A 22,348-nucleotide genomic window follows, 5' to 3' on the forward strand; every position below is an offset into this window, starting at 1 on the left:
AAGGACTTCCTACTTCCTCCGCTCGAAATAGGAAAGTTTGATAAACCATGACGTTTTGAGGGCATGGGATACTTTCCGTGCAAGTACAAGGCATCTAAAATGCAATCCAATGAATAAAGCACTTGTATGGTGGAGCCAGCATAGATTTCTCCTCGCCTTTGAATAATTTTTTTTTTCGTTGCATGAGGTTATGTTTGCCAGTTCATTATTTGAATACTGTAAAAGCTTTTTGGATACATTTTGGAAATAGATTTTCCATGGCATTTGAAAGTTTTAAACCGTGAATCAAGGTTAATTTCTTACAGGAATGAGTATTAGAATATTCTGTGACTCAGCGAGGGTTGGCATTTTTTAATTACAAGTTGGCAGTTAATTCAAAATCACGTAATTTGAAGTCAGATTTCTGCGTTCCAAAGACTTTGAATTAACGAGGTTTTACTGTATCGCAAAACTAACATATGGATGCGCCAGTGTGTCTGTTTCAAGTGTTTACATTGCACAAAAAGAATGATCCACCACCAGTTGTGTTGCTATGAGTTAAAAAAAAAAAAAACACCGCGTACGAGACGTGTTTTAGACGTGGAGTGTGACGAATTTAGGAGAGGTTTCTAGTGATGCAAGGAACAACGAATCTTCCAATCTACAGGAAATAGAGCCTAGTGCAAGTTCAGATTAATGAAATATCTGTCACAAAAGTGAACTTACTTGCTAATTTTCATGGCAGATATATTTCATAGCAGTGGTAATGTATTTTTATCATCTCAGGCAAAGGTGCTATATTCGCAAATTTACATGTTCATAATTGCGTAAAGACCACGTGGACCTCGCAAAGTGATATTAAATGTGTGTTTATACCTACGTTACTCTTTCGATGGAAGGAAGTTTAGTTCATTTCATTTTTTTTAATGAGACTTCCGAAAATTAGGGTGCGGGGATTATTGGGCGGCAGGGATTATTCGCATAAAAACTGTATTCCGTCAAAGAATGATGTACTTGCCGCTCTAGCCGTGTTGGATTCCGTGATAAGCGATGCTGGCGACGCTACAATGAACGCTATGGCCCATACGGAGCAGTTCGTAGCTAGTGTTTTTAAAAAAGATGAAGCAAACTCTCGTACATTCTTTCTTTAAAAGTCAATAAGCCTATTGTGGGGAAAAAAAAAAGGCCCTACTGGACCATTAAACATTTATGAACTATTCAGATACTGTACAAAGTTATTATTATTTATTTTTGTGTTAAATTTATGTCTGGGTTTTTAAAGTTTGTTTTGTTGGTGTCTTGTTTCCAATTTAGACAGCCTTATTGGCTCACGTGTGCAAGTGCTTTATACTGCACTTAAGTAGGTTATTATTATTATTATTATTATTATTATTACTGCTTATTTGCTTAAACTGCGTCGTGCATATACAATAGATTACCGCACACTTTGTCCTTGAATCGTGGTTTATTTTTCCTGGGTGTGAGGTTACATTTGACAGTGTATGGCATCATCCAAGAGCATTATTTTAACAAATGCACCTTGTTGGATACATTTAGGAATTTGTTTCTTCCACAGCACTTGAAAGGTATAACTGTGAATCAAGGTGATTGCATGCTATAAAGGATCTTATAATATTTTGTGATGGAGCAGGGGTTGGCATTTCTGAATTTCGAGTTGGCAGCGGTTAATTAAATATCACACAATTCAAAGTCTGATTTTTGCATCCCAACAACTTTGAATTAACAAGGTTTTACTGTACATATATAAGATCATTCTAAGGATGACATGAAGGTATTCCAAAAGAATGATAGAAATCACTTGTCCCAATTCATGAAGGAGGGGATAAGGAAGAAGTTCAAAATTATCATGGTATATTTCTTGTAAACACTGCCTACAAAATTTAGTCTATTCTTTTTACAGCGCTGAAAACCATCTGCTGAATGGGGACTATCAGCAGAGCGGTTTTCGTAGTAACAGATCCACTACAGACAACATATTTGCAATTAAGAATATTAATAAGATGTGGGAACACAAGGAGTCTTCATTATCTCTTTATAGATTTCTTCAAGGTATATGATTCAATCCATAGAGAAGGGCTGAGGAACATCATGATGGAGTTTGGTTTTCCCATAAAATTAACATCTGTTTAGCTCAAGGGCAGGAAAAAAAAAAAAATCAAGCTCCTTCCAGAATAAAACTGGTCTGAGACAAGGGGATGCAGTATCTGTTCTATAGAACATTGCACTGGAAAAGATTATCAAGAAATTAACTTATATCTCCTGGTATCATATTGGGGAGACAACATAAAGCCCTTGCATATGCGGATGATATGTTCTTATTGGCCGCAATGAATTAGAAATTAGGCAGTTATTTGTGGAACTAGAGGAAATGGCAGCAAAAATTCGGTTACAGGTAAATGATAAGACATTACATGGTTACTGAATCATGAGGTTGACAGATTGCCTTTGCAGATTGGAAAATATATATTTAAGAGTAGAGGAGTTTAAATTCCTTGATGTATTAATAGATGAGCAAAACCAAAGGCAACAGGAAAACGAAGCTAGAATTAAGAATGCGAATAATGCATCTTATTAAATGAGCCCTATATTACGCTCCCGGGTTTTTAACAAGGAATACAAAAATGATTACAATACAATCATACAACCAGTACTTCTGTATGGTTCCATGACATGGAGTATAACCAAGAAAGAGCAGCAGCAGTTGCAAGTCCTTGAGAATAAAGTTTATAGAAAAATATTTGGCCCATGGTTCGATCCACTCTCTCAAAGCTGGCAGACAAGTTTTTTTTTTTTTTCTTTCTTTACGTCGCACAGACACGTCTTGTGATGACGATGGGATGGGAAGGAAGCGGCCATGGCCTTAATTATGGTACAGCCCCAGCATTTGCCTGGTGTGAAAATGGGAAACCACGGAAAACCATCTTCAGGGCTGCCGACAGTGGGATTCAAACCATGTCCCGATCACTGGATACTGGCCGCACTTAAGCTACTGCAGCTATCAAGCTTGGCGAGAAAAGATCTAATGAGATTTACACCCTCTCAACAACACACTGTAAGGGGTGTGATAGAATCCAACAGACTGCGCTGGGCTGGACATGTACTGAGGATGCAGGATAGAGTACCAGTAGATCTATACAAGGAATCTTAATGGCGAAACACCTTCAGGAAGACCCCGAAGCACCTGGAAGGGTATAGCGGACCTTCCAAATTGATAACTGGGAAGAACAGGTTCAAGATCGAAGAGGATTGAAGAGGTTTGCGAGATCAGCACAGGAACTTGACGTCCCTCAGAAGCCTACGGAGTGAGCAAGTGTAAACCTGAACTACATGTAAAAAAGGAAGGCCATCACAACCACTACTATTTATCTGTGGTCGCTGAAAACTGAATTGAACTTCACGTAAAAAAGGAAGGCCAATAAAAACCACTACTATTTACCTGTGGTCGCTGAACACTGAATTATCCAGAACAATCTTCTCCAAAAGTTCGATCAATTCATTAGGGAGGTCAGCAGTCATGAAGGCCTTAACTGTGACCGAGATGTCTTCGGGATCTTGTGTTTCTGACAAAGCTGTCTGTACAACCTGCAAAAGACAAAACAGGTATTTGAGAACTCATTGTAGTCAAATTAACCAACTTGAAACCCGAAATATGTCCGGGTCTTTTTTCCTAGTTTCTTCATAACTTGAACTCTGAATTCTCGAATTCCTGTTACAACGAAAAGGGGAATAAAATGAGAAGAGAATAAAGATGCACGTAAAAAAAACTCATCTCTGTGTATTGTTTCTTGCTTCCAGGTGCATTATACTTTAACATAGTTGAGTGATTTATGCAGAATTATAACGAAAAAAATTTGATGAAAATGTTTCGTCGTACTTTAGCACAGTCGCTGAAAAATGTTTGTAATTGATCGTAAAATATCCATTGCTCAAAGCATTGGAAATAATCTACACTGATTTTTAACAGCAACAATGAATATATTCAGGCTATTGTAGGTTCTTTTCAATCGTGCAACTTTTCCCCTCAATTTCTAAAATTAAAAAACTCCATGAACGGCGTTTATAGTATATGTTTAGCCCACTTCGCAGCCACGATGACTAAGGCAAGTCTACAGGGTCTGACACCAAGGTTAACCAGTTCGAGTCCTGCTGGTGGAGGGGAGAAATCAATATAATGTTTGCCAGCACGTAGGAGGGGTATTGGTATACCATTTTGAGTTACTAGATTGCATGCCAAACGCCGGAATTCAATTCCAAAGCCCTCCGCAGTATTCGCGTGGAGCGAGGGCATGTAACACTGTTTATGGCAATTTGTGTTATTCAACAGGAGAAGGCGATGTCTCAAACACCAGGTTTCACCCTCTCCCTACATCACATCCGGACATGCTGGTCGACCATGGACGTCTAATAGTTTTCCTGCACCAGGCAAGCTAAACATGTCCTTTGACATTCCCGGCATTAAAAGACAAGATTAATAATCATTTTCTGCAATAAAAAACTGGACTTTATGGATTAATTGTTTTAGAATGATAAGTTACGAGATTAAAGCACTTCATTAACATCAGCACAATTCTGGCAAATCTCACGAGTGTTAACCAATCAAGATGCCTACCTGATCGATGAGGGGTCTCTTGTAAGGGTTTGATTCATTTAATACTTCAGCCCACAGTTCTGGATCTCTTCTTCGAACCAAGTACCTTAAACAGACGAATTACCAATTATGATTCATATCTGAATCTCAGTGAATATTTCATAACCTTAGATTAAAGCAAGGTTTTTTCTTTCCCACACCCTTAAAAAATAAAGGGACTTCTCAGGTAAATCAGATGGTTATGAGTCTTTGAAGAAATGTAAATGAAAGTAATGTAATGTGAAAAGAAATTTAAAGATTTCAGAAATAATTTTTTTTTTGGTTCATGAGAAAGGGATTAGAAATTATTTTCCCCCCAAAAAGGAAAAGCGCAACTGACCTGGCTTCTGACTTGAAGAGGGAGTTCTCATTGCACACATTAATGAGTTCGCGGTCACACTGACCTCTCTCGTACGCTACACATGCAAGGTGGGGATCTCTCTTCTCGCAGTACTTGCCGACAACACGACTGTCGTAGAACTGGTTTTCTCTGAAATATTAGGAAGAAAAAATAAACATTGTATATAAATCACTATATCTAAAAGATATCTATGTTTTGTCAATAACTGTTGGGTATGTCAAAAATAATCAACAATTTGCTGCAAGTACAAAATCTATACTGTGTATTGATACAAACTCATGGTTAACTTTTTATTGAAATAGCAAGATTGTTTTATTTAGTTATACATTAAATATTTGTGAAAACATTATGGAATTTTGGTACTGTATACAGAAAAAAAAATGAAACAGCTCTCACTTAGAATTTTATTTGGAAGAGATCAAGAATATGGAACAAAATGATTTGGGTAGTTAAACTTTTCATATTAAAAAATTTTCAGCTAAAAATGTGCTAGTAAGAAACAAAGATAACTATCAAAGGCAGAAATGTGGGTAAGGGCATTAAAATATTCACAAAAGGACAGACACCAGCAGATTAGGGTTAGTAGAAGGAGCAACAAGATAAAGACTTGACGAATTTAAGCGTAAAAAAGGACAAATTATGCATGTACACTGCTGTGTTCATAGACGGGCTCTCATAAGTCACAGTTTCTTGTGTTACTACCCTCCTGCCCCCCCCCCAAAAAACTTGCCAGTTTCCTAAGTTCTTGCAGACTTTCTACAGGAAGTTACTCTTGAGAGATCATCCATCTTGACAAGGGAGTGCAAGATTAAGAGTGTTTTGTCTTGTGTTCACTCACTGTTTATAACATTTTGCATCTCCCTTTCATGTGTTTATCCAGCTATCTCATTCTACACTTCTAACAAGATTGAATATACTGCAGGACTGCCTTTCCAGTTATGTCACAACCATTGATGCTCACCCCCCACATTAAGCTAGGAATCAGATACATTCTTCATGGGATGAGGATGAAAAGATTAAGTGGAGTCTATACGCTGACAACCCATTCTCTACACAGAAGGTACGCACAAAAATGAGCAGTTTGTCCATATCCTTTATGTTTGCATTTTTCTATACTTTTGTTCCCTGGGATAGCTTAAGTTTTATTTCTGTCTTCCAGAAAAGTGAATTTGTACATACTTGAGGAATCGTTCCGGGTTGTTATTGCTATCGATGTAGATCTTGGCCAGGGCATTGTGTGTAGCTGGTTCCACACAACCTTCATGAACACGTGATTCAAGCCAGGGCAGGAGTAACTTCAGACGGTTTCTCTTCTCCACCTCTTCAACCAACTCGTCGGTAGAAAACTGACCTCTAACCACCAGGATGAGGTTCTTGATGATGTCTTCTGAGCAATCCACATCCAGTAAGCCACCAATAACCACTGGTAGACGGGACGGATTAACCTAAAGTAAAACAATTAGAATTTATTGTTGGCTTCAATGGTAAGCTCAAAGAGTCTTTAAGACCTAAGAAATAGGTTTCAAACTTTTCATATTATGAAAAGCACAGGAGTTAGTCACAAATCTGATTTGAGCTAGCACTGTTAATGACGTTTTCTTGACAACAATATCGTAGAGAAATTAGAATAAGCTTTATCACAAGAGAATAGGAAACAGAGCAGCCTCGTAACAAGGAGGAAAATTCTGATTTGGTATGAATTTTTGTTAAGTTTTTGTCATTACAGGGGAGAAGGATAGCTCTCCATGTAGCCATATAGCCAGGTGGTGTTGGAGTAAGAGATAATAAAAGTGAACAGGAGTGCAAAGGTAAGTGTTAAGGCAGATTCTTCTTTTGATCCAAGTATTCTTCAGTGAAGGAGTCAGGAGATAAAAATTGAAGAATATTTTAAGTGATGCAATTTAACTTAGGGTATGTTAGATGTTCACAAGTTTGAAGAACTAAGGTTAATCTATTGGCTAGGTATATAAGTAGTGAGGGAGAAACTGCAGCAAAATGTATAGATTGAGGTGCAGTCATTGCGATACCCAAGACAAATCTGAGTGCTAATGTTGGAGAATACAATTTTCAGCACATATGGACTTATTTCGATAATGTTACAGCCAGAGCAAAATGTAGCTTCCACCAAAGTCCCAGTCTCATCCATGGCTGTGACAATATGGAAGTCACTGGGGTATGGGTGGGGCTGAATAATGACATTTGGAGCACAACTAGTGTGAGTGTTACGAAAGGTGTTTCTCATAGGATCAGTCTTGCTGCAGTAGCACCTTCTGGTCCAGTGAGGAAAGCAATGGCAAACTACCTCACTCCTCATCTTGCCTAGTACACCTCATTTGGGCTCTGCCATTGGTTTTTGTAGTTTCCCTGTAACTGCATAGCCTTTGGGGGTGCTATTTGGGGATCCAACCAGCCTTTGGGCTGATGACCTAGCAGACAGACAAGCCATATTCAAAGTTTCTTTTCTCCTAATCCACGGGGGATAGTGTTCCGAGAATTTAACAGTCATTTTAGAGATATATATTTACCAAATTTTAAAATATGAAATGTGTACATTGGATTGAAATTGATGATACTTGTTTAAAGGGGCCTAACAAAAGGTCATCTGCCCCTAAAGGTATACGAGATGGACGACAATTAAAATTTTAAAATTTATCCACTGACTAGAATTTAAAACAAATGATAATAAACAATGATTGTGAGTTTAAAACAATCAGTGGATCAAATTCGCAATGCCTTATTTTCGGTAAAATGATATGGATCGAAATCTAGAATTTTATTAATTTGAGGCTAAATTTTCAGGTGGCAGGGGGAGATAAGCCTTATACTTTCCCGGTGATCAATATTTTGACAAGTTTAACACGTTCAGTTTAAACAATGAAGTAGTATTAGACTGTTTAAAAAAGTTTCAGAAGCATGGTTTCATGTTTCCAGAGATAATGTTTGGAAAAATGAGAATTTTCAGAAAATAAAGTTGTTATAACTGTTGTTGACTGTTCACCGACAAAAATAATCCCTTCAAAACAACAAACTACCGACTGGTAGCTGTTTGCCTTTGACAATGTTGTCAACTTTAAGACTACAGAATTTTCCACCAACAGCTACAAACCAAAGCCTTTTAAGTGCAACCATTTCAAAAATATTTCATCCACAAGCATGGCATGTCAAAATTTAAAGTTTTAACTAGAAGAGAAATATATTTTAAGAAATTAAAATGAAATTTTTCTAAATCAATTCTTGTCATAAGTTGTATGACATTTTAATCAGGAAAGTACAAATAGTTTCATAAACTACTTCACAGGAAAATCACTTCAAATTTTTGACTGTAATAGTCAGAACTAACAGGAAGAATGCATTTGTGAAGCAAAGGAAACCCTCCCTTGTAATTTAATTTATCCATTTCTGTGAATGTCATGTAAGTACTCAACTCACCTTTTGTACATAGATCTCTATGTATTTCTGTAGGTTGTTGCGATACAGGTAGAGCACCAAGTCGTGGACAAAGTCAAAGCGGTCGCATACGATTATGAGAGGCAGTTGATCCGTCAGCTTTGCCTCCTTCAGGAAGTTCTTTACGCGTTCTGGGTTGTAGCAGTTAGATTCTCGGCAGATACGCTCCACCTCTTTGATTTGACCGGTCTTGCAAGCTGCCTAGTTTTGCCCCAAATTAAGAGAAACAAGAACAAGAATTAACAAAAGTACACGGAAGCAAATCAAACAACTTCAAGCAAGGAAATTTCTATGAGATATGGGAGTTCTTGTAACAGGCGATTCCTGTCCTCGTAATTAGTAACAATTAAGAATGTCAAACTCCAAGGATTTAAAAATGAAATTTCTAGTTTCACATTTTGTGCTTAATCACAATAAATACCAAATTTGAAGTTTGGATTGCTGAGCTATAGCAAGCTACCAGGTGAGCAGAATATGAGTTAATCGTGTACACAGTGGGTCCACTCCGGTTATGTTAGCCAAGGCCACAGCAGGCAAGTTAAGAATTTCGATCCTCAGGGGAACTGCAAGTGCATGATCAGTTTAACTAAACGGCTGCTGAAAGTACATGTGAAAACAGTATGTTAATACAGCTATGGCTAATACTGTAATACAGTAGCCCTAAATATTCTATTCCACAATGCATGTTAATTTTCAATTTGTGTGCGGGTGTATACAGAATCGACTTGCAACATCAGGAAAAGAATTAAACTTTGTGAAATGGGAGTGTACAAAATATGAAGCAAAATTTCCCCAGTGTGCACACGAAAATTCTTGATATTGGTCACTACCTACAAAATCTCTTCACCGTCTTAGAACCAAGAATTCCCAACGGCTTTTTATGAACAGCCACAAAGTGGCAGTTTAATGCCACACTAACATACAGAATGCTTTTTTTGTAACAAGGATGGGGAAAAAAAGCTACAATTGGGAAGGCAGTGGCCACGGTGCTAATATAGGTGTAAAAATGAAGGGGACAAGACCATCTTCAGGACTGTAGAATATGGAATTCAAACTTCCCAATTCCCAAACTAACCCATAGCAACACAACCCAAACTGTGCAGCCAACTCTCTCTGTTGTAGGATTAGATTTCTTTAACAGGTTATTAACGTGTACAACGAAATTACCGGTATCTTAGCATTTTCTGACCCAAACTTTATTCCTCTCAAAGCCATTTTAATACATGAAACTACCAATACTGGAGTTCTGAAGAAAGCCATACTCTATACAAAAACCTCTTCACGACTAAAAAAGTAGGAATGTGGTGCACTGTTACTGATGAAAGTATAACAGGCCTTTTTTTTTCTTAAGATATGATTTATGTACTGGGGACTTAATTCGCTATCAGGCTTTGCACATCTTATATGGCCCACTGTTGCACGTTTTTCATTATCTATTCACCTAGCAGGTATTTAGGTAGTCTTTCCTCCCAGAAAGCAATTACCTTAATATATAACCAAATACTTTCAATAATATACTTTGACAAAACATGACGGCCTCAGTTCCTGGAAGCGAGCTGGAAACCAGCAGTCTATCACATCCTGCACCCTGATGAGTTAATGAGTAGTAAACGACCCTTCCCTTATTTGGTGTAGAGAGTTTACCAAACCGCCTTCCTCACACTCTTCACTCTTTACCCTTTTTTCATGTCGAGTGCCGTAGATGATTTGGCAACTCAGGCTACAACAGACATAGCAAATCCTATAAGCCGCTAATAGACACCGGGCTGCTGCTGGGGAGTAGTGATAATCGAGGTCGTCATGTTTTGTCTGTAAGTACACCATCATATTCAGTACATCTTTGAAATCTGGAGTATTTACACAGCTTTAACCCACGACCACAAGATGTCAAAGATTTCAAACAGATAGCACCCTGAAAAGCAAGTAATCAATATCCTTTGCAGTTTGCCAATAGTGAAATCACCACAACCAGCAAGAAACTTCACCTTTGTTATTTAAGGGTATTAAACAAATGGAGATATTTTCAAAGCAAGTCTTTCAAGCAACTCCCTTATTCATGCACATTTCAGATAGCAGTAAGTTAGCAGCAATAAGCAAGCAATGAGACCTCATCTCTGGTTAATTCCTAAATCACAGACAATCAATGCTGTTAGTTTCCTAATCATTGGTCACTGCAAGCTACCAACACACGATGAAAAACAGTAGCCCAATACTATTTGTCTTCCTTAGCGGAAGTGACTTTTTAGTTTGCAATTTAATTTTTCACTTTTTTCATGTCAGTTTTATGTTTTGTTTCCTTTCTGGCTTAGCATTTAAATGGCAAGTCAGACGCACCTCATAAAAAACGGGGAAATTCCATGAAGCACGTAATATTACCCAAAGTGCAATGTAGTCACATTTATCAATGATTATGCTGTACTCTATGCAAGCTATATGAATTAATTTCAAAACAAAAAATTTTCAAGAAGCCTTAAAAACAATGTGAAGCATTTACTTGTAATTGAGATTGACAATGAGGATTCATTTTTAAAAAATAATTTATTTTTTCAGAGTCAGGAAGATTAGAGGATACTATAAAAATTATATAGTATTTTCGCATGTTTAAGAATGATTCTTTTTATACAACGGAAATCACGGGAAGAGGGGGAAAATTTGGACCAAAATAGGTACGCTATATTACATGTAAATTTTAATTTTGTTATCCATTTCTTTACTCAATTTTAAGAAAAATTAGGGTATAAAGCCAGCAAAATTTATGGCTTAAAAGCTTTCATTCACAAGCCAGAAGCATCAGTAAACACACACTCAATATCACACCTCACATGAAACACTTCACCATACATTCCAATCCCACAGTACTTAGAAGTCTAGTTGCATGCACAATGTACATACCTGTATGTACTTGAAATGCACTTCCTGGTCTTGGCTGAAATTAACAATGGAACCCAAGAAGTAGAACAGTCCTTCGTAACTCTTGAAGGATTCAAATAGGTCGATAAGAGCCTTTGTTGTCAGCTGCTCGTGATATTTGGTGGCAATCTATAAATAGATAAAGTAACGATAAATAACGAATATAACCTAAAAAGTTTTCCTTCTTTTGGTGACCATGGATTATTGAAACATTCCTCTAGCACATACATGGGTGATATGTTGGAAATATACATCACATATGCACATTTGGCTGAAATTCTGTGAGCCACACACCCTACAAATAATTAAGAGTTCCATATAACATTTTAAAATGTATTTTCAATATTGAAGTTAGCATCTTTTATATCTTTAAAATTTAAAGATTTCTGTTTTTAGTAAAAATGGACTGAAGTACATGAACCCTGCCAAAAACTATTCAGAACCTTAACAGAGGGGGATAAAATCTTTCTATAACAAGACCATTTTATGTTGACATCACCTATGCAAACAGGGCAAGATTGCAGATTGAAGGTGGCTAATGCCCTCAAACCCTCCAGTCAGTTCTAAACATAGTTAACTATACTTGAATGAATAATGGAGAGGAACAAAAGTGTCAAATCATATTGTGATTAAAGGGGAATATGAAAAGGATTAACACAATGAAATGGCAGGTCAGTGTGGGAAGAAGCAAAAGAGAGAATAAACTTCAAAAAATAAAAAAGGACAAGGAAAATCTGCATACACTGCAGTCTTCAAATATAGTGGTCCACTCTTTATCAAACCACTTTCCTCTACTTTTCTTCTCAGCCCCCCTACAATCTTGTTTCTTCTTCTACTCCTCCTCCTCAGTTTCATCAGGAGGGCAGGACAGATTTTTGGTCTTTATTCAGGGGGGGGGGGATGGTCATATAAATTAAAAGATATAGACCTGTAGCACAGTAGTCTTGTTTATCCTGCTACCTGTTCCTTTCATGTTCCAGACTATTTCATACACAATTTTAACAGAAGTTGCTACAAACAACTCTTTCCCAACAGAATGAGGCATGTGAAGTGTTGGGTTAAGGGTTAACCAATTAGAGTGAATAATTTTAGAACAGCAGAGTCTACTAAGGTTGAATATTTCTGATGTCCTGTGTGAAAGATCTGATAACATGTTTAGCTCCTAATACTGGCATAACTCACTCTTACATTAGGATTTTTATTTTGAACACTAAAATACATCAACTTTTACAGTTTTTCCTCATCAAAGTACTTGGTAAAAAAAGTATATTTTTCTGTGTGGTAAGCTTCAAAACGCTGTTCTAAATGTAATGGAACCTTGCACTTATGGCCAGTTTCCGGTACACCAGTTACCTGCGTTACCTAAATGTGCTTGTAGTTAACTGCGCTGTTAACTTTAACGAGTTTCCAGAAACTTAAATCCAGATTTACAAGCCCTGGTAATAAACAGTACACTTATGTTTAGTATCTATTGTCTTCTAATAGATGTCTCTACATTAATGTTTTTAGGGTTATTTGGTAATATCTAGTTACTTTTACCAGCAGAAGTTTTCTACAATGAAAAAATGGTGAATACTCATCTCAATCTGATTCAACATGTAATCTCTCATAATATGAATATAAGTACAATCTAATAATGAACTGATATTTCCCCTTCTTTCTTATTCACAGTACGCAGACAGTGTCATAAATTTCACCTTGATCGTTGTCAGAAACATTATAAAAATACACAATTACCAAACAAATTACTTTTCACTGATCCAGAAGACAATAAGGCTAAACGAAAATAATCACAAATGAAAATGTGCAGCACACTTCGGAACCTATAATTCCGGCACTGATGATGCGATATCCATTTGTTCTCGCTGCAGCTGTTGCAGATTTTTTTAGTAGATAGGAACTCGTACTTGAAACGCGCTATACTGGTTTTCTCTACAAGGAGGCTGCATATGTACGGCAAGATTGCCGTTTCTCGAGTTTTTTTTCCGTATCTCTGCGCCGAGTCTTACGTGCAAAATCTTGCTTATTCCTCCTCGTATGTCTCGGGAACTCCCTCATTTATCTATCTTCTTTGATATGTAATTTGACCTGATCAGATGCCAAACCCTTTAAGAATTCCATTTTTTCTGGGCTTTCATGGCAAGACTAACACAAAAGCATCAAAACTGATCGCCAATAGCCAAAGGAAAATAGCCATATCACTAAATTTTTCATTTAGTAGTTCCCTAATGTACTCTTCGAACTGAGAATTTGTAGTTCTTAAATGTAATGGACTAGTAATTTGAGATGTTTTATTTACACTGACTACGCAACATGCATTGACAAAAATACTCGCGTAACTGCTGACTAGAAGTCCACTTTCCACTTGAGAATTGAAATCGAACGTAGAGAGCTAACCCTGACTCAAAGTGCGAAGTGTGTTGACACTTAAGGTAACAAATTACAGCTCCCTGCAAAATTTTTAATTAAACAAGTCCAGATGTTTTATGTTTATTGGGAGTCTGAGACCTCACGTCACCGGGTAAAGGATATAATAGCGTTAAAAAAGCAGTGAAAAATAGATATCAGCCCTTCCCCAGCCATTCGGTATTATTTGTGTGGACATATTTTTAATGCCAAGATTGGGCTTTTATGAAATCTGAAACATTTGCAAAGCATTGGAGGTGTGAATATGTAAACTGAAGAATATGTTTACTACGTATCGGTATATTACGACCTATTTTTTATTGCAGCTGCTACTGCATAGCACCAAGTTTCCAGTAGCTCCTGTAAGTAGTTGGGAGAATTGAGAACATATGTAACAGCTCTTTCACCAACAAGAAACTCAATTACAATGGGATGTTTTCCTCTTTACCAGTGTGGATTTTGGAAGTACAACAATATCCAGAATTACAAACAAGCACATTCTTGTACCCAAACAAGCTCGCTTTGAAGGATTAAACTGAATGTAGTGAAAGACTTCCACTAAATGCCATCAAACTCAACAAAGCATGACGTTATTTCCATTGCTGGAAAAATTCTGCCACTTTGTTCATATCAAGTATAATAGAACAATGTCTCACAAATTCAAATAAATGCATTAGTTAACCAAGAACTTACCTGTACACAAATCTGCAGATTTTGTCTAATATTTGCAGTCAACATCGCCTTCAAACACTCCAATGAATCCTCTACAGACAAGGTGCCAAAGTAGTTTACCAACCATTCAGGGTTGAGCAAGTGAGTGTGAACTACAGCTCTCTTGATGTCGTACAGGTCTGTAGGAAGAAATTACATATTTATACACCTGTTCTGCATAGCACTGTCAAGTATCAGAAGAATTTAACTAGTAACTTTGTGAAAATACTCTTAATTCACAAGTCTATCACAAATTTAGTATTTAATGAAACTGCCGTTAGTACAGAAAATTATAACAGGAAAGTTTTTCTTTGTCATTTTACTTCTGTAAGACTTTGTACCACCTGTACAACACACTGTTTTCATCTCTCTGCCTTCTCAGCAGATTTAATGGGATTCAATTCTTGTCATCCAGCTCTAGGAGTAGTCTTAGTATGTGGTACAACTATTTATTGCAATGGGTAACTCCCAAAACCATAAATATTGGCAAGAAAAAATAAGAGTAAATACACCTGCCAGTCTTACGAACTACGTTAATGATTACCAAACAAAATGCTGCTTTTGAAGAGAACTGGACTATCACTCAATGTAACTTTGATGAGAAAGAATGGAATAACTCCACTTATGACAGGGAGGAAGAAAAATACTGAACTCATTGCAAACTTCTTTAGGTACTCTGTAAGCTACTCTTCGTTCCCATTCTACCAAGAGAATCCTGACTGGTGATCTACTGTTTGGATGTTTCTGAATAACTGAACTGTCTTGACATCCAAGTGAAGGAAATAAAATTAGTGTGTAAATCCTGGTCATATTACTCACATTAACAAAAGATAATACAAAAAAATGTGTTAGTGCAAAAACCAAGATAGAAGGAACAAAATAGTTTGATGCGGAAAGAGGACTTCGTCGTACCCGTTTTCCAATGAGTGATATTGGGAGAAAATGAAATGGAAGCATAAGAACAAAATGTATGAATGAGGTGACAAGAGCTTGGAATGAGCAGAAGTGTAATTACAAAAGTTGGAAGATAACCGAGCATATTGGAAATAATACAAGCCAATGGCTTTTACCCAAATGCGAGGGACATACCGTGGAACCATGAAGTTTTAAGGAAATTCAAAGAAGTACTGTATTTCATGCATGATGTACCAATATTCTCATATGCAACAAGTACATTGACAAACTACTTCCATAGAGGTATTATAAGACAAGAGGGAAATAAGGAATGAAGAGATCTGAAAAAAAAAAAAAAAAAAAAAAAAAAAAAAAAAAAAAAAAAAAAAAAAAGTAACAAAAGTCCAGGATAGAGTGGGATAGAAATAAGCAAGCTGAAATGGTATGGACAAGTGATTGAAAAGAAAGGACAAAAAAATCATTTACCAAGAAACTAACAGGAGAGACCACAAAAGGCAGCCTCAAAAGACTGGGATGAATACAGTGGAGAATACAGAGAAGAGCAGAGAAGCAGCAAAAGAGTGGTTGAGATACAACCTGACCCAGGACAGAACTAGGAATTTGAACTGAAGAACAAAAGGTGCACCCACTAAAAAGGACAAGGTATTTGCCAACTCAAATTTAGTAAAATTCAATTTTTATTGTTTAGTAACTGCAACAGCTACTTAAAAGTACAAATGCATAGCATACATTACCATTTATGAAATAATGCTCAGATTTTTTTTTAGAAGCCTCCAAATTAACTCTTAAAAAATCGAATTTGCATATTGTGTTCCTCCACTTAAAGAGGATCTGCAAATAAATTGCACTCTGAAGATTTGCACAATCCTTTTGTTGAAAAGATTTGAAGACCTTTGTCAATAACATAGTCTAAGAGTCTAAAAATTTTTTTAAATTTGTAGTATTAAGGTCTTGAAAAAGACCACATTGAGCGACTGGTATGGTTGTGGAAGTGTTAATCTCTATGCACGAAGGAAGTTTCTTTCCTGGCCTTTTTCTCTCCAGTAATCTGGACGCCGGTACCAAAGTACATTGAGGTCAGTTTTATAGCCAAATGCAAGTCTCCGTGGCAGCACACCGGCCTCTCAATGCTAGGTTCCATGGTTCAAATCATGGTCACTCCAGGAGAGATTTGTGCTGGACAAAGTGGAGGCAGGACAGGTTTTTCTCTGGGTACTCTGGTTTTCTGTGTCTCATTCTAGCAACACACTCCAATATCATGCCATCTGTCAGTCAATCATTGCTCCAGATGAGCGAGTACAACAGGCTTTCGGCAGCTGGCACAATTCAGCTTCATTAATTCCATTCCTGATCCAGTAGAATGACTGGAAACAGGCTGTGGATATTTACAGCCAGATGCCCTTTCTATCACAAACCCTGTGGTGGCTAGTAGTGTGTGCCGCATGTAAATGGAGAGGTATATGACCAAGACCAGCAACACCCAGCTAAAAGACCTGGTCCAGCATGGAATTCAAGCTGGGGCACTATGAACCAAACACCACTGTACTGACCAATCTGCCACTGAGGAAGACAATGCAACATCAAGTATCTCTTACAAAAAACCTACAACTGGATAGGTCAGTTTATCTGCAACAGACATACTGGATCCACTAGACTGTTTTAAAATGCGCAATCTGCTTTATGTCACACTGACAGATAGGTCTTATGGTGACAATGAAGTCTTCTATACTCCGCACGGCCTTACTTCTAAATTGAAGTTTCGCAAAACAAATGAGCATCGCCTTCCCTCTGTTGCCAGCGCGCTACGCCTGCGAGAACAGCTGATGGAATATGACCGCGGTAAACAGCCCTTTTAAACTGTAATACAGTACTCAGAAAAACGAATGAATATGGATTGAAAACAAACTCACAAGACCTACACTTTCTAACAATATCTGGCACTAAAAGAGAATATATTATTAACAATAAAAGAGAATGAGGAAATAACACATCACTAACGGCTAATGGCTGGCACAGAAAGGAGGTTATGGCCTACAAGGGGGACACACTACTGATCTCAGAGTCACTGTAACCCTCCAACAATATGGAAAACACACTAAATACTGAAAGAAAATGCAAAAGATCGCGAACGGTACCGAATACCATACACGCTGAGCGAGATAGGTTAACCACGTGGCGAATGTAAATATTAGAGTTGGCAACTAGGTTTCGAGATCGTGCTCTGCCGATATAAATCGATATGAATGGCAGCTTGGGATTGGTTGGATGTCTATGCTTCAGCGCATAACCACCAGACAGAGCCAAAATCTGCTAAAACGTCAATTTAGAAGTAGAGCCGTACGGAGGATAGAAATCTAACAGCAAATGTGTCACACCCATACCATAGTGCATGGAGGGAAACCTGGAAAATTTAAAATAGATAAAAACAATTTAATAATGGCTCTCAAGTTTCCTCCTGCAGGTTAATAATCCAAGAGTATTCATACCAGTGTAATGTTCCAGAGCCCTCTGCAAGAGGCCAGCCTTCTCGCACAGCTGGGCAATGTGAGCCCTGTCATAATGAGTGAACATCTGATTACCCAAGATAGCATCAGCCACCTAAAAGAGAGATTATGTGATATGTTGAATAGTTCATGAAAACTTAATTTGATTGTATAATGCAGAGAGTGTGCCACTAATGTTTACCTGGGGAGCTGACATGAGATTCATCTCAAGTAACCGAGTCTGTAGGGGACCTTCTGAGGGACGGTTGTTCTTCAATGCATCCAGAAGGAAGGCTGTGCACTGCTGAACCATGTTCTGCTCCATAAAGATATCAACAATCTGGAACAACAATTAAGATTCTCAATAGATTTGCACATTTGTTACTGGAATTTATTTTCTCCCATATTTTGAACCTTTTACAGCAGTCAATGAGTCTTTCACATGAAGAGGCATGTAGGTTTCTTGTGTAATAAGATAATGCAAAAGTATTGGGCCGACAGGAAGCTAAAAACCACTTTTCATAAAACTGACTGAAGTGGTCCAATGAAGGCCATAAAATGTAAATAAAATAATGTTACTTTTGAGAAAAGTGCTCGATGACTGGGAAGGGGATATATATCTATTTTTATCCTTTTGATGCCAAAAATCATTTACTCATCCAAAACTTAGATTATCTGAATTTGTGTGAACTCCCATTAATTAACCGACATTTTGCTTAAATTATAATTTACAGTTTACAGTACATAAAACTTTGCAAGGTACAAACTTAATGCATTAAACAAGAACATGTGTTATTGCTAAGATGCCTAGTTACTGTAAACATTCTAATACAATCTTAAATAGAACTGGACACTTGTCCATCAACATCAAAGGCATAGCAACAACAAATGCTTAGATGAAATGTTGATACTTCAGTTTTAATTAGTGTAAATTTTTTATATCTGGTCAACCAACCTATACTAAGAGGTTCAGGTCAAGAGAGGGAGGAAGGACCAAGAATAGAGAGTCTCCCACTTAAACCAGGGGAGTTGGCACGTCTGATTTCTATTATGATTAACAGAAGGAATGGTTGAATGGAAATTAAGTAATGCTTCCCAAATAACCATTAAATACAGTCACTGTTCCCCACCCCAGTCTTCCACTCAAATTTTAAAAGGCATAGCTTATTTCAGTCCAGAACAGTCACTTGGTTACACACTAAAATGAGGGAAAGATCAGAACTAGTTGTGAAGTAAGGATCTCATTCCATGTTGTAACTTTCACAAAGCATCAAAGTGTGAACAGCCAAAACAATCAGTTTAATCACAGATCCACAATATGCTGTTAGTTCTAACACACAGGCAGTCTGTTACCTGTCCTGGGTAAGGACATCTACACACAACATTGCAAGGATTGAAAGCAGCAGTTCACTTAAAATGTTCCATGCATAAACCAGTGTTCTGACAGTTACTTACCACAATAAAACTAGATCAAATAAAATTTTTCATATCCAGAACAATAATGAAAGATGCCTACCATACACACGCAAATACACCACACATGTATTTTTGAAAACAGGCATCGAAAAAAGGATTTGCATATTATTACAGATAAGGCTCCGGCCATTCTCGTACCTGTATCACATACTTCTGCAATGCACATGGAGTGTTACCTAGTTAGAAGGGAGGCATGAATCAAGTGTTAAGTATGGCTGCAAGTGCAGCAACTTATTGCTTGTTCACAGCTGAAGAAAAGCTCAACATTGCTCAAAGATTCAGAAAACAGTGGAAATCATGCAGCAGGAAGAAAGTACAATATTGGCTAAAGTCATTTTTGCAACTGGAGCAACAATTAAATCTGTACTTCACACGAAAAACTAATCGCCAAGAGTTTCTCGTCCAGAAACCTAAGCATCCGGGCATCAAAAGTAGGCAGTATGATTAGATGAAGAGACAGTACAAGGTGCACAGTGACAAGTGAAATGTGTCAGCCGAAAACTTTTAGCCATGGAACTAGCTGGGATTGGCCAGCAAAATCTTAATTGCAATTGATTAGTCTACCAGAGGAAAACTAACATCACTCAATGGTTTCCAGGTGATTACGAAGACAAGGTGCAGAATTTTCATTGTTACACAAATTTCCACCAGAAACATTCATATGTACCGTATTTATTTTCATGTTAGACCCTTTTATTTTCTAATTTTCCATTTTTACAGACACGAGTAGGGTCCAATATGCGAGAACCCCTTATTTTGCAGGGTGCACATGGCTTTCAGGCCTACATAATGGTAAGTGGTACACAACTAAAGTCCACATACCATATCATACCCATAATAGACACCACTGCACAATTGACGGACCCAAGCTTTTCCCCTCAAATTTCGGAAAAATTTTCTTGCTTAACTGACACTTTTCATTTTCAAGAAAAATGGTCTTGGTAAGTAATATTTAAATCTTAAAACTGGATGGACTTATGCTAAACCATTTCCAGTTTCCCAGGTGTGGTATATGAGCCTCCTCCATCTCATCCTGTCCTTGTACCATTCTTCCTCCACCAACTTGTCCCGATTATGACCTCTCAGCAGTACATCGGTCTTAACTTTACTTTACTTAACTTTACTTCATGGCCTTCCCACGGGTCGTCTTCCTTCTACTTTTCTGTCAAATTCCTTTCTTGCAGTTCTGTTGTATGCATTAAAATTAGTAAACCAAGATCAATGGCTGCACATTTAAGATGTACTGAACACAATACCGCACACTTGCCGCGAAACATAGCAATTATTTCCTTTGTGTGAAAGGGATGACAGTGTACAGTAATTATTGCCAATGACTAGAAATGAAGGATAGTCTAGTATTGTTCAAATTCCAGTCCTTTAAAAATAGTGTGTGATAAACTAGTTAGGGCAGATTCATTTTAACATGCACACATAACAGTATTGTTAGAATGCCAGCTGTAGTCCGTGTGCTGCACAGCTGATGCTAGCTGACATATCGATCGTTTGTGGAGAGACCATCAATACATTGTTTGAATTCTATTGGTGCAGATTTGCTAGATCATTTCGAGATAGTGTCTAAAACTTTTCTTTTCAGTTAATTATTCATTGTGTAAAAGAGGCTTCTGGATTTGTTATAAAAATAAGAAATCACTTCAGAAACTATTACTGATGTAGGAGCAAAACTCTGAGAAAACAATACCTAATAGCATAATCTAAATCTATCTTGAGTGCATTCATGCTTTGTAGGCAGTTCATGTTAGTGCACAATTCAGGAAAGAAAAAGAGGAAAAAGAAAAATCAGAATCGTTAACAAGCATGCATTTCAAACACATCCTAAGTGAACTGCTCCTTAGGAATACAGCAGTCTACTTGAACAAACCTGGTTGATATCAGCAAGGGGTTCATCGTCTTGAACAAGCATCTGAGCAAATGCTACGCCCTGGTCTGGGTTGATCCTCATGACATTCCTCAGCAGGAAAACGTAGTCTGGAGTGTATCCTACTTTCTTGGCATAAAGCACAATCTTCTGGAACTGTCCAGTCTCTGCAAAGCATTGGATAACCTGAAACACAGGAAACGGTCACACTTAAAGCCTGAAGGCAAGTAACATCTCATTCATTGCTTTCACCATTCAGCCTCGTGGCCATGATCGTCAAGGTGTCAAGTCTTCTTAGTGGTTATCTGGTTCGATACCCAATGGTGGAATTATTTTTATCATATGAATGTTTGCCACCAGGGTAGGAGAAATGGTGGAATTATACAATTTCTTATCGCTAGACTGCATGCAAAACGGCAGACTTAAATTCTAAACCTCTCCGCAGTGCCCATATGGAGGGGGAGCACGATTTGATATTAGTCAAATGTGGATGTTTAGCAATGGGTAGGCCTCTTGATTTTACTCTGAGGACCACCACCACCACCACCACCTACACACAGTTATCACATTTGACACAGAAATACATGCGGATAATCTTTGCCTCTGATGCAAAGATGCAAACACTGCGGTTACCAAAGAGTGCCACCATGGCCAATAGATCATATCCAAGTGCCATGGAATTTAAACACACATATGCATTTAGTCTACAAGCCTTTGAATCCTTCACAGTGGACACGTTCTTAACATGGCCTGCACGGAACCAGATCCTTGGTTGGATAACAAAATGGCCAGTTAAACCAACTATTTTAAAACTGATAATCCTGCAATTTTTAGTACTAAATTAATGCTTTGACAAATATATGAAAACCTTTTAAGCTTATTTGCTTACTTAAAACAGCATCCGCTCTTCTGAATAAGCAATGCAAAACCAGGTTCATCTTGTCCATGGAAAGGGTGACAGAACAGCAGGAGCGTTCCTGATAGTGGAAAATATGAAGCGACATTCAGTAGGCCTGCCAGTTAATTCAATGACTGGTTATAAGGGCATATACTGTCTTAGGAACTTCACTGTAATAAGCGTTAACTCCCACTAACTGTAAACAAGAGCATGTGGCAAAAATTAATCCAATTGGGCA

General features: G+C 37.6%; 1 protein-coding gene across 1 annotated transcript in view; it reads right to left on the reverse strand.

Moving 5' to 3' along the window:
* Nucleotides 1–22,348, reverse strand: part of Chc (clathrin heavy chain) — a 220,236-nt gene that overhangs the window by 43,745 nt on the left and 154,143 nt on the right. The window contains exons 11-20 of the mRNA XM_067158911.2: nucleotides 21,216–21,398; nucleotides 18,063–18,200; nucleotides 17,864–17,975; nucleotides 14,445–14,602; nucleotides 11,328–11,474; nucleotides 8,418–8,636; nucleotides 6,168–6,433; nucleotides 4,968–5,117; nucleotides 4,610–4,694; nucleotides 3,437–3,582 (exon numbers count right to left, since the gene is read on the reverse strand). Of these exons, the coding sequence (XP_067015012.1) occupies nucleotides 3,437–3,582; nucleotides 4,610–4,694; nucleotides 4,968–5,117; nucleotides 6,168–6,433; nucleotides 8,418–8,636; nucleotides 11,328–11,474; nucleotides 14,445–14,602; nucleotides 17,864–17,975; nucleotides 18,063–18,200; nucleotides 21,216–21,398 (1,604 nt within the window). The remainder of the gene's footprint in view (nucleotides 1–3,436; nucleotides 3,583–4,609; nucleotides 4,695–4,967; nucleotides 5,118–6,167; nucleotides 6,434–8,417; nucleotides 8,637–11,327; nucleotides 11,475–14,444; nucleotides 14,603–17,863; nucleotides 17,976–18,062; nucleotides 18,201–21,215; nucleotides 21,399–22,348) is intronic.

The sequence above is a fragment of the Anabrus simplex genome, chromosome X (assembly GCF_040414725.1).
Source record: "Anabrus simplex isolate iqAnaSimp1 chromosome X, ASM4041472v1, whole genome shotgun sequence".
Taxonomy (NCBI): Eukaryota; Metazoa; Arthropoda; class Insecta; order Orthoptera; family Tettigoniidae; genus Anabrus; species Anabrus simplex.